The 17,897-nt window shown below is 40.2% G+C and overlaps 1 protein-coding gene across 1 annotated transcript; it reads left to right on the top strand.

Moving 5' to 3' along the window:
• Nucleotides 1-1,632: 1,632 nt before the first annotated feature.
• LOC108936102 (uncharacterized) lies at nt 1,633-17,091 on the top strand. Its single transcript, XM_018755181.2, has 6 exons — nt 1,633-1,673; nt 1,767-1,894; nt 2,328-2,684; nt 7,922-8,197; nt 9,106-9,198; nt 16,501-17,091. Exons 2-6 carry the CDS (start codon nt 1,834-1,836, stop codon nt 16,638-16,640), a joined length of 927 nt encoding a protein of 308 aa, XP_018610697.1. The 5' UTR covers nt 1,633-1,673; nt 1,767-1,833; the 3' UTR covers nt 16,641-17,091.
• The last annotated feature ends 806 nt before the right edge of the window (nt 17,092-17,897 follow it).

The following is a 17,897-nucleotide window of genomic DNA, read 5'->3' as shown; positions in this document are numbered from 1 at the left end:
CATCCTTGTAAAGCTGCGCAAGCAATTTGCAGGGGCACCAGCTCAAGTTAATAGGAAGGACGTCTTATGAATGTGAACATGGCCTGCAGCGTGGCTGCGGGCGGTTATGAGGAGGAGGAGCACCGCACCAGCTATCCTGCTTGTCTGTTTTTATTCAGTTTCCTGTGTTCTGAGATCTGAAAGATCATCGCGCAGTCACATCTGTTACAGAGAATGAGTGACGGGGAAAAGTGTGTTTCGTGTGCAGTGGGGTAGTATGAGTGTATCCTGTCTACATTCTGGAAGTGCATTTATACAGTAGGATGTTTTGTCACATCCTTATTTCATGGTGCTGCAACCCACCCACTGTTATGTACATGAACTGTTACAACAGCAGTTCTGTCTCAGAAGTTTCATAATTAGTCATATGCTTCATTTCGTTATCAGGTTCAGCAATAACCATTAGTACAACAAACAAACAATGAAGTGAAGAATCTTTAAAAAAATCCTATAAAAAGAAAATTGAACTTTCTAGGACAGGTGGATCATGTCTTATTTTTGATCTGTCTGAAACTACATAAAGGGGGGTGTGGTGGTGCAGTGGGTTGGACCGGGTCCTGCTCTCCAGTGGGTCTGGGGTTCAAGTCCCACTGGGGGTGCCTTGCGACAGACCGGCGTCCTGTCCTGGGTGTGTCCCCTCCTCCTCCGGCCTTATACCCTGTGTTAGGCTCTGGTTCCCCACATGGGACAAGCGGGTCAGAATCTGTGTGCATGTGTATTTAGGCTAAGTAGCTTGTTCAAGGGTACTACACCTGGAGGTGAGATTCAAACCTACAATCATCAGGTCCAAAGACAGCAGCTTTAACCACTACGCTACCAGCTATATTGTACATTAAGCTGTTTTATTTATTTTTTCCCATATGTAAAATATTGTCTAAACTACAATGTAGAGGTCTCCAAGTTATTTATAGATTACACATTCTTTTTTTTAAAAAAACAAAAATGTATAAGTTCAAAACAACACTTCCTGTTTATGCGTACACAGTCTTATTGAGGTTCCTTGGAACTGAATCCATGTTTCAGCAATGCTGACAAGTTCAGGCTCAGAGCCACAGATAGTGCTGTAACACCGAGCTTTCTTTCCATAAACAACTTATTTCTCATTTAATGTCATTCAGCCTGTGATCAAATAAAACCTGAGCATGAAAAACATCTGAATGGAACTCCAAAGTACTGTTTTTCAGTATCCTTTTTCCATTACTTGTCTTTTCATTGCATAAAAATGGTTCACTTTGTTAAAATGAAAATAATAAGAGAATAATGAATAAATGCAGAAAATATTTTAAAAACTATGAGGCTCTGTGGACAATGAACTTCAAAACTCATAATGGCAGCAACTGGAACGGTTTAAAACTCTTACTTCTTGTGTCTTACTTTAACTGACAAGCAGTTGTTTCCAAGAATGGTTTTAAGCTCTTTGTGGTGGAGCATTATGCTTCAGTAAGGTACAAATGCGGTTTGTCGCATTGAGGTGGTACCAGCATGTGACAGATAGCGGTTCAGAGCGCAATAGGGGTGGAGCTAGAGTTGGCGAACTCCTCTAGAGTAACACACCACAGTTTTGTGCTGTGCCCACAGGAGCTCCCCGGGCAACAGGTGGGCCATGTTCGCAAATGCCAGACTCTACAACGCAGGTCGATAATAGAAGGGAAGTAAAAATTGGTTTTCTTTCCTTTTTTGTAGAGGTTTTTAATTCGTCCAGTGTGCGTCTGAACTCTGATTCACAGGAAGCTCCTTCTAGTTAAATGCAAACACAAGTTCTCGCTGCGGCATCCTGTCAAGTGTCTGATAAGAATGGTTGCACTATATGCCTGCTCAGTCCATGTCATCCTAGCGTTTATGACCATATTAACAGGTAAACCTCTCAGTTTTTACCGCCTGACTTTACTCTTTTGTATTTTCAGATGTTTATATGCATTCGGTCTCATGGGGTTTCTGCAGCAACGGACTGAAAACTATCAGCAGAATTTCTTATGCTCCACTTTTGTAATCTCTCGTTAATTAGTATGAGTGTTATTTCTTTTGTATATTTTAGTCAGACATGTTTAAACAAATTGGTTTGCAAATTTAGGGGTTGCAGGAAGAGTCAGTCAAAAGATCAAAAATGCAGTAATTAGAGAAACCTTGTAACCCCCGTATCGATCAGTCTTACCAGTTACTCTACTTCACGTAGAGGAAAGGACAGTTCGAGTACTACATCAGTACAATAGAAAAACTGAACTTTTTTCCGTACAGCTAATATTTGTTGTTTTGACTTGCATTGTGATCGTGTGGTTTGTCTCAAACAGAGGTGGTTGCCCCTGAGGTGCAGTCGAAGTGCTCAGAGTCCATGAGAAACATCACAGCAGTCAGTGGAAGCACAGTCCATCTTCCCTGCCTTGAATGTCTTGATTCTTTGGAGCATTTTAATACCTTGGCAGTTCAATGGAATAAGACTCGAAGTTTCTGTCATTACCGTATGACACAAAACAACACTTCTAACATGTTATGTAGAGACCGTGTTGAGTTGAAGGGACACCCTGCTGAAGTTTACTTAAGGGATCTCCAGCTCACTGACTCTGGTGTCTACAGATGTTCTGTAACAAAAGTCATTCCTCCACCAACACTGGAAATATTCAGCCATCAGCTGAAGCTTCATGTCATAGGTAAGTACTTCTTAACTGGTCTCTGCTATTGCTGCATACATCTGTTGAGAAAGTAAATACAATTGTTGATTTCCGTACAAAGTTATCATTGCGGTCTGAAAAACACACAAAATTACCTGAAACATTTATGTTTCTCAGTTGCTTATTTGAACCAAAAACAAAAAGAAGGTGTGAGAACGGTCAGAATCCATGGAAATCATTAACTTTATCTTCATATAGCTAGTTACAACATGCTAAAATAACATATGTTGTTAAGAAATACCATACTGAATGATTGACTAGGCAAATACCAATGTTTGATTAATATAAAGCTATTATTAAGAATCTTGCAAGTTCACAAAAGCTTACGATAGCATAATTTGCTCTGCAAATGGCTAGGTGTTTGCAGCAGGGCCCACTGATCATAACTAATATTTATGGTTTCACACTTAAACACAATTTACAGAGAGTTGCTAACTTGCAGCTTAATCCAGGGTCCTTTAACACCATGGCAGCAGCTCTAACCACTAAACACTCCTTGTCCCGCTTGAACATCTTGTATGTTGCAGCAAAAATGTATCATTCAACAGGGCTGCAAACCTGTATTTCTTTAAAATAATCAGCTGTCATTTTATTTCTTTTCATAATTCAACTGCCTGGATTTATAACCATATTTTCAAATACTTATACTGTCTAGATACAAGTGAATTTGCCCTCTTACATACATTTCTGTTATGAGAGGCTTGAATTGTTTCTTCTTTAAATGCTGCTGGCGGTGTGATGGTAGAGCTGCTACCTTTGGATCCAAAGGTTACTGGATTGCATCTCACATACCTTTTAGCAAAGTACTTTTCCAGAATTGCTCCCATAAATTTACCCAGTTGTATAAATGCGTAAATAATTGTAGGTAGCTCAACATTATAAGTCACTATGAATAAAGGCATCAGCAAATTGAATTTTATCTCATCCCCTTTAATGACTTAAGGGTCCCACACACAAGAGAGCCAATATCAAAAACACAAATGTTTTCAGTTCGACCTCTGTTGTACTGGAGTGACCTCACTCAGTCACTCAGAACTACTTAATCACTCCCAACATTCAAGGAGGGTCTCAAAACTCACCTTTTTTGAATTAACTTCTCCCAAATCTCCAATGTGCTAACGTGTACTACATTATCTGGTTAACTATTAAAAAAAACTCTACATGCAGCTACTTACAGTATGTAATGTATATTGGTTTATACCATGGTATGAGACAAATTGACTGTTTTCAATCATGTCTCTGTATCCATATCTTTCTTTCCATGGCCACGATGCACTGTTGTATTGCTTTCTGATATGTACGTCGCTTTGGAGAAAAGTATCAGTTAAATGAATAAATGTAATGTTTGTTTTATATATAAACTGGTAAACAAACATAAAATATGTCATGAAAATTAATCAAAATACCAAAACAAAAAGTATTTTGATGCCTTACCTTTATTCATTTAGTAGATGCTTTTCACCAAAGTGGTGTACAATGATGACTATGTAGTTGCTAGCTGACTCCTTTTCCAAAGTGACTTTCGGTGTTAACTACACTATGCCAAACTCCCAAATGGTCATTTACCCATCTATACATAGCAATGTGTAACACACACACTCCAGTGCACCTGAGATGTATGTTGCTTTGGAGGAAAGTGTCTGCTAAATGAACAAGTACAAATCTACCTGAAACAGGTCTTTGGAAACCCACATGAACATTGCGGAAAACATGCAAACTCCACTCAGACTTAGAACGGAGATCAAATTTACATTCATTTCAAGCGCTGTAAAACAGCAGTGTCACCCAATGGGCCAGTGTGCCGCCATCACAACACCAGCATATGCCGTACTATTTCTAACAAAATTGTTGTTTACACTTTGGCTTTTAAAGTCATGAATGAATGAATGAATTAATTAATTAATTCATTCATTCATTCATTCATTAATTGAAATCCTTTCTCTTGCTGCAACACCCTTGGTCGAAATATTCCCCCAAATTACTCTCATTAAAATTACATTTACATTTACATTTATTCATTTAGCAGACACTTTTCTCCAAAGCGACATACATCTCAGAGAAATACAATTTGTGCATTACATTAGGAGAAAGAGAGACAGTTGCAGACATGTGATTCTTAAGTAAACCTAGTTTGTTTCTTTCCGCTTTATGCACCGCATGAGTTCATCGCACAAGTAGGTGCACAAAACTCTGGATCGATTAATCCTGATCACCCACCTGCAGTTTTTTTATTTAAAAGGTACACAAACATTTACAGCAGCAGCCGTGTAAATGCTTATCTGGATATGATCATAAAGTCAAGGTGCATGAACATTTAGACCATACACGAATCCCTGACGTTTATTGCTGTATCCCTTGCTGAGCTCCTGTGGTGTGTTTTGGGCGAAGACCAAGATTGTGTTTGAAACAGGGGGCTGATCTCTCTGTCTCACTAATTCGTTATTCGGACACATTCTAGTCGAAAGCTACAAGCTGAAATTAATGTAAATGTTTTTTTCTGCCTTTCATTTGTATTGCTACAGTATTTATTCCTTGTTATAACTCCTTGGGCAGATAGAGAGGCACTGTTGTCTTGTTCTTCTTTTCCTAACAATAGATTCATTATGTCGTTTATAATTATTACTGTTACTCTTCTTCTGTCTGAGCATGCTGAAAGTGTCTTTTGTTTACGAGCCCTGTGTGGTGGAGATGGGACAGCTAGTAGTATCGTGGTTAGAGCTGCTGCCTTTACACCCAATGGTTAGAGGTTTGAATCCCACCTCCAGTGGTAGTACCCTTGAGCAAGGTACTTACCCTGAATTGCTCCAGTAAAATTACCCAGCTGTATAAATGGGTAAATAATTGTAAGTACATACATATGCTTCTCTGACATTGTATGTAAATGCTTGTAAACCTTATTAAAAAAAAAAATGGAAGAGGTTCACAGGATTAGTCTCTTCTGAGCTTTATGCACCTACTCGTGCGATAAACATCGGTGCATCAAGTGGAAAGTAACAAACTAGGTTTACTTAAGAATCACATGTCTGCAGCTATGTCTCCTTCTCTTAATTAATGCACAAATTGTATTTTTTGCTGAGATGTATGTCGCTTTAGAGAAAAGCGTCTGCTAAATGAATGAATGTAAATGTAAATGTACATGATCTTGAGAGAAATTACCCTGTTCTACAAATCATTGCAGGTAGCTTAGCAGTGTAAGGTGCTTTGCAGAAAACCATCAGCAAAATTAATGAATATGAACAGTATAGAATCTGCAATTTCAGCTGTAATTCATATTTACATTTAAATTTAAATAAATGATCAAGAAGAAGTATTTTTCAGGGTACAAAATAATAAGTCCATTGTATGAAAAAAGATATGTATTTTCATAAGCCGTTTTTGTTTTTGTTTGCTGTATGCTACTAATTTCTTCGAGGGCTGAGTGTATTCTTAATGTAACATTAAACAATAAAGCGTATGATTTTGCAGTGATGGTTGTTAAGTTGCGCAGTTTGTTGATCTCTTGACAACAGTTACATTTATTCATTTAGCAGATGCTTTCCTCTGTAGCGACGTACATCTCAAAGAACAATATAAAAATGCATCATGTCAACAGAAGGAGAGATTTCGATATGGATATGTGATTCGAGAGTCCAGTCAATGTCACATTCCACCATAAAAACCAGTACACATCACACCAGTAGCTGCATTTAGGCTTTTTCATTATTAAATAAATTATTACATAAATTATTCAGTAAATTGTTATTAAAAATGAAGCACTTAGGAGGTTAGGGGATAAGTAACACTGAAAGAGTTGAGTTTTGAGACATTAGTGTGAATTGGTGCGCAAAGGGTGGTCTATTCAGCCTGTGGGAATTTAGTTGTGTGGGGTGAGGAGATGGGGCTCAAACCCAGTGAGTGAAGGTCGGTCATCATAGCGCAGCATTGAGGGCAAATCATTTTGAGTGTGTCTAGAGAGTATGTGTAGAGCCATCAACTTAAGCAAGATGCTTACCATGAATTATTTCAGTAAATATAAATAGGTAATGGGGGACGCACTGGTGCAGCGGGTTTGAGCAGGTCCTGCTCTCCGGTGGGTGTGGGGTTCGAGTCCCGCTTGGGATGCCTTGCGACGAACTGGCGTCCTGTCCTGTGTATGTCCCTTCCCCCTCCAGCCTTACACCCTGTGCTGTTGGGTTAGGCTCCAGCACCCCGCATGGGACAAGTGGTTTCAGATGCAGTGTGTAAATGGGTAATAATTAACAGCACAGTATACAACTCTAGCATTGAAAGTTGCTTTGGAGAAGTGAAAGAAATGATGAGTTATGATTGTTTTTAAAGTGTGATTCTTTCTTTCCCTTTTGGCACCAGGCTTAGTGAAGTCCTCTCTTTCAAAACCACCTGTCCTTAGTGACCTCGGGCTTGTGTTTTCCCACAGTTCCTGTAAATTTGTGATTGAAAACTTAGCTTGGAATATGTTGCCGAATGTCCAAGCACGCGTCAGGAAGCACAATGAGGTAGAAGAAAATGAGCGAGAGGAGGAATTGATGGAAAAGATGATATACTGTGCCATGGGCTACCAGTATCGAGGTGCTACTAAGATACTACTAAGACTCCTTGTGCCTCCATAGAATAGTATTAAAAATCGTCAGTATTATTCACAATACTGAATAACAGCACAAAAATACATCAGACACTTAACACCTACAGCTGCTTCCCACACATTTTAAAATAAAACTATAAATACAGAACTGGGTTTTTTCATGATTTTGGGCCCATTTTTTCTAGTTGTCAGCACGGGCTGACCCATCGGATCCATAGCTAATCTAACTTCTTTCTACACGTTTGTGACATAAACTGATGCTGCCCCATTTTGCCTCATTATTTTCAAAAAATGAAGACATGTAAACCAGCAGTTTAATTTAATTTATATAAAGTAATTCATCTGTCTGTTCATACATACACACATTTTCCAGTGCAGTCATCTGCATGTGGGCTGAAGCCTACTTAAAATCTTCAAAGGTTAACATTTATTAATACACCGAAATGCCACTAAAACGTAGGTTTTCCCTTATTGTGCTGATATGGAAACTGAGACATAAAACTGCAGACAGGCGCGCGGGATTGACAGCTGTGGATACTAACAGCACTGAACTTGTCCATGTACAGTACAGGCAAATAATATCTTGATAATTATCATTTAACTCAACGTGTTCCTTTGTGTCGTACATCATGCATAGATATCATCGTAGGAGACCTGAACAGCAGCAATCAAAACTGTACTCTACAGCTCTGGTGCATGGTCGTGGGGCTTCTCAACGTCACGGTGAACTTCACCTGGAGCAGAAAAACGAATGAGGGATGGGAGGTTCTTCAACACAGAGAGCACTCCACAAACCAGAACAGCACCTTGGAGCTGTGTGATGGTGGCTGCAACAATGCGGATGTCTTCAACTGCAGCATCAACACCTCTGGCATCAGTGGGTTCAAGATATTTATATTACCATCAAGGAAAGGTTGGTCCCGTTGAGTGCTGATACTTACGTTTTTTATGTGCTCACCTGAGTTTTGTGAAGTTCCTGCAACCCGTCAACAACAAAATCTATTATAATAATAATAATAATAATAATAATAATAATAATAATAATAATAATAATAATAAAGTAGACAGCTTGAAGCATAGTGGTTAGAGCTTTGGACCCAAAGGTCATAGGTTTGATTCCCACCTCCAGCTGTAATACCCTTCAGCAAGGTACTCACTCTGAATTGCTCCAGTCAAATTGCCCTGCTGTATAAATTGATAAATAATTGTATGTTGCTCTGGAGAAAAGCATCAGCTAAATGAGTAAATGTAAGTGGAAGGTAACAAACTAGGTTTACTTAAGAGTCACATGTCTGCAGCCATGTCTCTTTCGCTTAATGTAATGCACAAATTGTATTTTTGCTAAGATGTACGTCTCTGTGGACAAAAGCGTCTACTAAATAAAAAAATGTAAATGTAAATGTAGCAATAACAATCTATCCACCAGTAAAATATCTAAGAATTATTTCAGTGCTATCAGACTACAACACTGGTCCAAGAAAAAAGCATGAATTTGAGTACTACCATGAGCTCCAGAATTAGATTAAAACTCTGGAAAACAGATGCTGAGCGAATCCCTGTCATCACTGGTACTGCTGGGGTTATCACTATGTTCATACGGTGATTCACTGATAAACTCTAGAGTATTCTTTGCATACCACCTGAAAAGCTGTGAAATTCAAAGAACTGTGTTAATAATAATAATACCTCATGTCAAACCAGACTATTCAAAACGGACCTGTTGCATCCGGCCGTGACAGAGAGATTATCTGATAAGTATGTGGTCTATACCATCCCATACTGACACTATTTAAGACTGTATTGTGTTCTGACATGTCACAGGACTGTGTGTCCAGGACCTGCTTATGATCATCGGGCTCAGCCTGCTGCCCCTGGCCATTATCCTTGTCTTGCTGACCATTGGTTGCATTACATGTAAGTGTACACTGCTCTTTTTGTTTTGATACTGAGGATACCACACCAAATAAGGTATCCAAGGTTAGTAGAGCTGTTCATTTTTGCTAAATTGATTTTCACAGTGTGGGGGGCGTGGTGGCGCAGTGGGTTGGACCGGGTCCTGCTCTCTAGTGGGTCTGGGGTTCGAGTCCCGCTTGGGGTGCCTTGCGGCAGACTGGCATCCCGTCCTGGGTGTGTCCCCTCCCCCTCCGGCCTTACGCCCTGAGTTGCTGGGTAGGCTCCGGTTCCCCGCGACCCCGTATGGGACAAGCGGTTCAGAAAGTGTGTGTGTGTGTGTGTGTGTGTGTGATTTTCACAGTGTAAAAAAAGGCAGTGCTGTACATTACAGTCATCTGCATATGGAAAAAGTGAGCGATGAGATACCATTTTCCACATCTCTTTCCCTAATTTCTTCACTTCCCCATACAAATAAATACACATTGTATTCATGATGTGTCACGAGCTGCTTTGTGATTTCTCTACTAAAATGTGATGCACTTGTTTCTTTTTCTGAAAGAACTGAAAGCAGAGAGGCAGTTATTGTCACTGAAGTGTATGAGGGTTTGGACTAGGGGTTCTAGAACTGACCATCACTTAAGACTCAGTGTGAGTGCAGCACCCATCGTGCCCTTGACTCAAAGGCATCCACAGGGAACAGCAATTCATACGCCACATGAAATCCATCCCTTTTACTGTTATACACATGTCATTAGGTTCCATTTAAAGATTAAGACCTTCCATGTAACTGTGGTCTGGTGTCAGAGAGAGCGGAACAGAAACTAACTTGCACAATCTGCCTTGCCTTCTTGGCTATTACACAAAGCCAAAGAGGAAACAGAGTCCATGCCCGCTCTTCTTGCTAATCACCAGATTCGGCCCACGATCTTGCCCCTCTCTCTTGCCTAAAATCCCCTGTGTTGCAACGCTTTACACAGAAGAGGCCCAACATTGAATATCCAGGCCCCCTTCATGCCCGAGTCAGCCTAACTTGTTATCTGAGCATCTAGGCGGAAACTGCACTGCAGCATTTTGCAAGGACAGTGATGCTTTTTTATCAGTAATGCTAAAAAAAAAATCTCCATTATCTGTAGACATGCCGTCCATTGCTCTGCTCCGTTATTTATAAAGCTGTGAAATTGCACCCTTGTGTTTGTATGTACCATTTTCATGTGTGTCATGTGAACCCTGCTATTTAAGTGGTTAATTCTGTAACTAATTTAACAGCACACATCATACTAGTGTAACCTATTTCATATTTAGTTTTTAATTTAATTAGCAGGGTGTTAAAGGCACAACTAGCTCTACTATAGCATTTCTATTTTTATTAATATTTCATTCTGTGCATGTTTGAGAGAGCGCGATGGTAACTGCCTCGAGGTCTGAATTTACCTGATGTACAATTTTTTACGAACTCTTTTATTGATTAACAAGAGAAAGGGTGTGGGTCAACGGATCACAGAGACAGAAACAGTGTACCGTGAAAATTCAAGCGCATACGGGTACATAACACAATGCAAATGTGATTGTGGCAAAGGCAGCTTCTGGTGGAAACCAGAGCAATAAAATACTAAGAAATAAATAATGAATTTATTTAAAAAAAAAAAAAAAACTGCCAAAACATAGGTCAGTTTGTGTTATTTCTCAGGTGGTCCACATCTAGTGCATGTGCATGATGTATAATATCTGTTCAGAGAGCCTTTGTCACTCGTAAGTAAAGCCCGCAGAAGTCTTGTTATTCTCAAGTACAGTCTAGAATTTTCTTCTTGCTTACATTTTTCTCCAAGGCAACTTGGAGTGATTCACCCATTTATTCATTTACCTGACTCTTTTCTCTAAAGTGACTTACAGTATTAAGCTACCTACAATTATTTACCCTTTTATAGAGCTGGGTAATTTTAGTGGAGCAATTTAGGGTAAGTACCCTGCTCAAGGGTACTACAGCCAGAGGTGGGATTCAGACTTACGGGTCCAAAGGCAAGAGCTCCAACCAATATGCTACCAGCTGTACAACAGAATAATTTTCACTGGATGAGTAAGTTACAAGGAAAATAGTATGTTCAAGGGTACAACAGTAGGAGAAGGGATTCAGTGCCCACATCCTTTAAGCACAAGGCAGGAACTCTAAGCACTACACTACTAGCTGCTCTTTTTTCTGTGCTCATACAGCAAGACTAATAATGGGGAAAATGTTAATTAAAATTATGGCATTTTGTGTAGAAAAAGAGGTATCCAGTAATTAGGTAATAATGCAGATTGAAGGTTCAAGTCCTGAAGGGACTTTACTCTAGTACTCTGCAGCACATATTCCAAGCTACTCCAGTGAGTTGAGCTGTACAATTTATCGAAAGGCTACTTTTGATAAAATGACCAGTTCAGCAGCAATGTAATAATAATTGGAATTTTTGAAGAATGCTGCTTATTCCCAAGTGTCAAGAACATGTGCCACCATTTAAGAGCTCTAAAGGGGTTTCACGTCCACCAGATGGTGCCACATCACTGCTCAGTTCCAGCAGTGGCGCCTCCACTGACTAGTGACGGGTCTTCGCACGTTCGCGCTGCTGTTTTTGAATGCAACAGAAATCCTTTGTTACAAATAAAAAAACGTCAAAATTCCTCAAGGTAAATTCCAGGTGAATTCAGAGTGTGGCACAGAAGCCATTGGCTCAGAAGACAGATGACAATTGTGTTCTTGCCCTGAAAAAGGCCGAACTGCAAACTATAATTTTCACACCAGCCCCCTTAACGGTTTCCTGTAGATGTCAGAGGTGGAAAGAACGCAGTGCATGTTTTCATGCTCTTCAGAACACGTTTCCAGAGTGCCAGTAAATAGCTCGCAGTTCTCATCCAGAGTGTGTCAATAGCATCTCGTGTGTTTAGCTTATCGGCTATGACACACAACGGGTTCAACCATCTCGCACATAGATCGAGCAGGGAGGACTTTCTGCAGGCCATTTCTTTAATTTCGGAATCACATTCAAGTTAACAGAACTGCCTAAGGAGATTTTAACTGATTTGAAACTTTAGAAACTCTGGAATCTCTACCTTCTCATTGACTTTAGACGAAAGATGAGCTGACCAAATTTGTTTTCATGTAGATGTTTCTGAGTTAGTAATGAAGGAATATTTCATTTGACAGAATAAATTTTTTTTAATGTGTTTTCATGTATTTATAGAAAAACAGGCATCCAGCTGAGTAATATGTGTGAGCAAAATGGCAGCTTCAGTCAAACAAGCTGTATTTCCATTATTCAATAATTGTGTGCTAGTGTATAATCCTTTGCGTCTGTTACTAAATCACTTTTGTAAAACATGAGTTGTATGTTGCTTTGGGCAAAAGTATCAGCTAAATGGGTAAATTTAAAGGTAAGCAGGAACCAAACTCCAAAAAAGTCAATAGTATATACATCTACAGTTTAAGACAGTACATTTTTAAGAGGTCAGAATGCTCACCTATATTAAATATAAAAATAGGTTTTCTTGAAGAGTTTAGAGAGAGGGTGGCACAGTGGGTTTGACCAGGTCCTGCTCTCCAGTGGGTCTGGGGCTTGAATCCTGCTTGGGGTGCCTTGCGATGGACTGGTGTCCTGTCCTGTCCTGGGTGTGTCCCCTCCCCTCTAGCCTTTCGCCCTGTGTTAGGCTCTGGCTCCCCGCGACCCCATATGGGACAAGTGGTTCAGATGATGTGCGAGTTTAGAAAGAGTGAATTAGATCTTATTAATTTATCTTAGTGGACCACTTTGGAGTGCAAACACACACTCAAACTCTCACATGCAGTTGTACATCACATCATAGGCACCACTTCATCTAGAAGATGAAAATAAACACACACACACACACACACATTTTCAGAACCGCTTGTCCCTTACCGGGTCACGGGGAACCGGAGCCCACCCGGCAACACAGGACGTAAGGCCGGAGGGGGAGGGGACACACCCATGGACGGGACGCCAGTCCGCCGCAAGGCACCCCAAGCGGGACTTGAACCCCAGACCCACCGGAGAGCAGGACTGCGGTCCAACCCACTGCGCCACCGCACCCCCAAAATAAACATTATTCATTATAGGAATATCACATGAACTTCAACACCCATATCACAGAACGCAAAAAGATGCGCATTCAATTCAATTCATTTTTATAGAGTGCTCTTCTCACGCAGTGACACAGAGCGCTTTAACACAGGCATAACGCAAGAAAAACAGATACAAACAAAGAAGACAGTCGACTAATGGCTACCATAATGAAGGACTTATTATAGAGCTATAAGTATACCTACTGGCCACTGGGGAAAGGAACAAAAACTCCCAACTGAAGGTTGAGGGAGAAAAAAAAACCTCTGGGGGTACACAGGCCAGAGGTTGCCCACCCCTCCTGGGCATTCTAGAAAGTAACAATTTGTAAGCCAGTGTGTAACAAGTAATAACGATAACGTTGGTAAATGGCATCTTGGATCCCCAGCTCGGCATGGAACATCTCGATCGTCTTGGCAGATGGACATCATCCTCTGTCAGCACGGGATTCGTCTCACCACTGGCCGGCCTCCTCAGGTCTTATGTAGCGAGGCAATGCTCAACGAGGAGATAGAACAGAGTTAGTAATTTGTTACTTAAGTAAATTTAATATACATTTTTATAAAGGTGATGAAAAACTAAAGCAGGTGGAATTACATTTCGAGGTGGAATGCCTGAATGAACATATAAGTCTTTAGTTGGGATTTGAAAACAGAAACAGACGGGGCATTTCTGATTAACTGGTAGACTATTCCACAGTTTAGGTGCTCTATAACTAAAGGCATGACCTCCTACTGAGGTCTTATTGATCACAGGTACTTTAAGGTAAGCTGGAGCAATGCCATGTACTGCCTTATAGGTCAAAAGCAGGATTTTATAATCAACTCTATAAGCAACCGGGAGCCAATGCAATGACTTAAGTACTGGTGTTATATGGTCAGACTTCCTAGTTCTAGTGACAATTCTCGCAGCAGCATTTTGTACCAGCTGTAGCCTGGATAAAGTCTGGTACGGACAACCCGACAATAAAGTATTACAGTAATTCAGCCTGCTGGAAACAAAAGCATGAACCAGTTTCTCAGAATCCTGTCTAGAAAGGAATCGCCGCATTTTAGCTATGCTTCTTGAAGGAACTAAAGGAAGCACGACTTAGTCAAAGCATTTACATGCGATACAAATGACATCTTTCCATCCAGCAGGACACCCAAATCCTTGACACAATCCGTACGCTTGAAGGTAATACCATTTGTTTTAAAGATTGGCATGATTATGTCAAGAGTTTTAGCATCACCACCCACCACAAGTACCTCTGTTTTACTTGCATTTAGAGATAAAAAATTACTCATCCATAATTTTATACTGGTAAAACAATTAGCTAACACCACCACATGTGATGGATCATCAGGCTTAAACGATACATATAGCTGTGTGTCATTGGCATACAAATGAAAATTCACAGTGTTTGTGAACAATGTCACCCAATGGTAACATATAAAGTGAAAAACAGTAACGGACCCAACACAGGGCCTTGTGACACACCATGCTGAACCGTAATAGAGATGGAGGGGGTGCAGTCGCCAGATTTCAATACAGATTGTTCACGGTTAGCTAAATACAATTCAAACCACTTCAGAACGGTACCTTAGTCCAACCAGGTTTCCAAGTCTACTCAGTAGGATACCATGGTCTACACTACAGTATCAAACGCAGCACTCAAGTCTTGTAACATAAGAATAGAGATCTGACCAGCATCAGAAGAAATGAGAATATCATTAACAACACATGTAAGTGCCGTTTCAGTACTGTGACCAGTGCGGAAACCAGACTGAAATTTTTCAATTGATTTTTCACAATTTGGGAAGCTGCGATTTTTTTCTAGAATTTTGGATAAAAACAGTAGATTGGAGATCGGTCTATAATTAGATGGGTTATTACAGTCCAGATCCGATTTCTTTAGGGTCTAACTAATAACGGCGATTTTAAGGGCTTTTGGAACAGCCATTTAGAGACGACGTATTAACAATACAATAGGTTCTGCAAGCATGGAAACTGCGGCTTTCAGTAATTTAGTGGGGATTGGGTCTAAAGGACAGATAGTACCTTTGATAGAGCAAATTAGCATAGTAATTTCCTCTACAGTTATGTGTCGAAGCTACTGAGATGGTGCGGACAACTAATATTATCATCGTCAGAAGCGCTTATGCTTGCTAAAAGCAAACTAGAAGGCGCTACCGTACGGATTTGCGGATATTCACTAATTTATTATTGAAAAACGACATAAATTCATCACTAGTAATGGTAGCAGAAATATTTCAGACAGCCGAATCCCCCAAAAATGAGCACATTATTATTAGGTGAACTGCTTAGAGCCGAAAATCTATTTTGGGTTTGGGCGGGAGAACCCGAACCAGGAACCTGTAGCTTAGGCTTCTCATTATTCGACTTCTTACTCCGAACCGTAACCCAGTCTCCGTGAGAGCGCTCCAGGGTACCCGGCTTCTCATTAGCTCTACTGGGGCCTAAGTGTCGACGCCGAGTTTGATACTACAGAGGTATCGGGACACCCCGAGTCCAACCAACTCTCCGGCGTTTCTCGTATAGAAATCAAATTCTTAATGCGCTCTTCTAAATCGCAGACCTTCCGCACCAAGTCATTATTTGTTACGCATTTTGAGCAAATGAAATGTTCTACAATGTCAGCAGGTGCAACCAAACAAAACGTTACGTGATACACAACACACAGGTGTGCCGTCAGACGATACATTCAGGATAGATCTTACGTCGAACAGGGACTCCATTCTTTCCAAAGAGGCCGTCTCAGCAACCGGTGTGTGACTCCACACTCTGCCTCGCTCTGGATGCTCTGCCTCACACTGGACACTCTGCCATCACTTGTATTTCACATCTTGGTGTATTTAAAGATTATTGATGAATCAGTTTAAGAAACCTTTAGACTCTCATAAAAGGTAAAAGAAGGTCAACAGTCATAGTGTCAAGGATGAGGCTGGGAGAGAGAGTGATAGGTGGACCCAATCATAGGAACTTTTAATGAAGAACACCAAAGGGGTAAACCAGAATCATTGTCATGGAGCAGGCAAGGGGCGGTGCTTTTATACTCTGCTGTTTTGATTTGGTGCAGGTGCTGTCGCTTGGGCCAATGGCGGGGCATGACACATAGATGGTGGAGAACACAATTGCTCTTTGGTCTGTGATCTGCAGAACGTTGTTGCATATGCTGACGGACACAAGGTGATCATTGGTTCTTTGTCCACAGATCAAAAAAGAAGAAGACAGCGAGATGAAGCCATGATGTACACTAACAAGGTGTACGAGAACTTCAACTTCACCACTCCCATACCCACGCCGTCCTTGAGTGAGGACGAGAAACACGAACATTGCATTTATGAGAACTAGAGGCTGCTGGAAAACATCTGAACTGCATAAATTTATTTTGCCTTTTCTACTATAGCTACTATTTTTCTTTCAGTTCCATTAGGAACAGACTCTATTATATAGAGTTATTTCAAAATAATTAAACAATAAAGTCTTGTGCTGTATAATAAAACACCAGACTTCTCAGGCTATTTAATAATATGTAATTATTGTGGATGTCTTTTGTGAATATGTTATTGTGAATGTTAGTATTTTTTGTGAATGATGCAGTCTTTGCTCAGTTTTGAAGACTTATTGCAGAGCTTCATCACATACACAATGAGCATTTTTACATTCTCATTGAGAAAGTGGTGTAATATTCATATGATATGTACCAGCAGCACCAGTCTTGTCACAGCGTGTAATAAGATGTGTTTTGGAATTTTTTGGTTGCGTTGAGTTATGGAAGTGTGGATAAATAAATACAGTTCTAATAAAGAGTAAAGAGTTTTAAATGTCCTTTATTTGAAGCTGCTGTTACCTGGAACACAACTGGATACTCATTATCTTTACATTTAGACAAAGATCCTCCACCGTGTGATAACTGTCAAAAATATTTAATAAGGCTCCTTTTTTGGAGATCTGAAAATTAACATTTCTCAGTTATAGTGTCTTCAACCTTGCATTAAAGGCTTCATTGCAAAGGCCATCATTCCTTTAACCAGCAGTTTCCTGCAGCATCCGATCCATTCTCTCTGTACTTGTTCTATAGTTCCCAATAAATGAGTAAGTCATATTTGTATAGTACAGAGTTACAGGATAGGACAATGATCCAGTGTACTTGCATATTCCTGACCTTTAAAGTTATTTTCATTTGTCTTTATTGTGCTGCCAGTGCCCTACATGTCAGTCCAGCTGTGACATTTTCTTTATTTTTGTCTATCAGTACAGTTATTGTGTCCCAAAATAGAACAAATAAGGGAGTGAAGAAAGAGGTTTGGCAGCTATAACCAGTCAGTTCAGTAACCATATGATAGTATTTTGAAGTAAAAAATCAATGTAAGACATAACTATTGGCAGCATGGCCCCTCCACCTTTGACTGGTACTCAAGGGAATGCACCTTAGGAAATTCATTTTGACCTGGACGTCTATACATAGTAGATCTGCATGCAGGAGACGTTGCTCTTAAATGGCCAAGTGTCCTTTTAATGAACCAATGATATTGTTTTCCACTCCACCGATGCCAATGTTCTCCATACACCCTGAAAAAACTAGAATAGACTCACTGGCACCAATAT

Source organism: Scleropages formosus, chromosome 4 (assembly GCF_900964775.1).
Source record: "Scleropages formosus chromosome 4, fSclFor1.1, whole genome shotgun sequence".
Classification (NCBI taxonomy): Eukaryota; Metazoa; Chordata; class Actinopteri; order Osteoglossiformes; family Osteoglossidae; genus Scleropages; species Scleropages formosus.
This window is presented reverse-complemented; position numbering and strand designations above follow the sequence as displayed.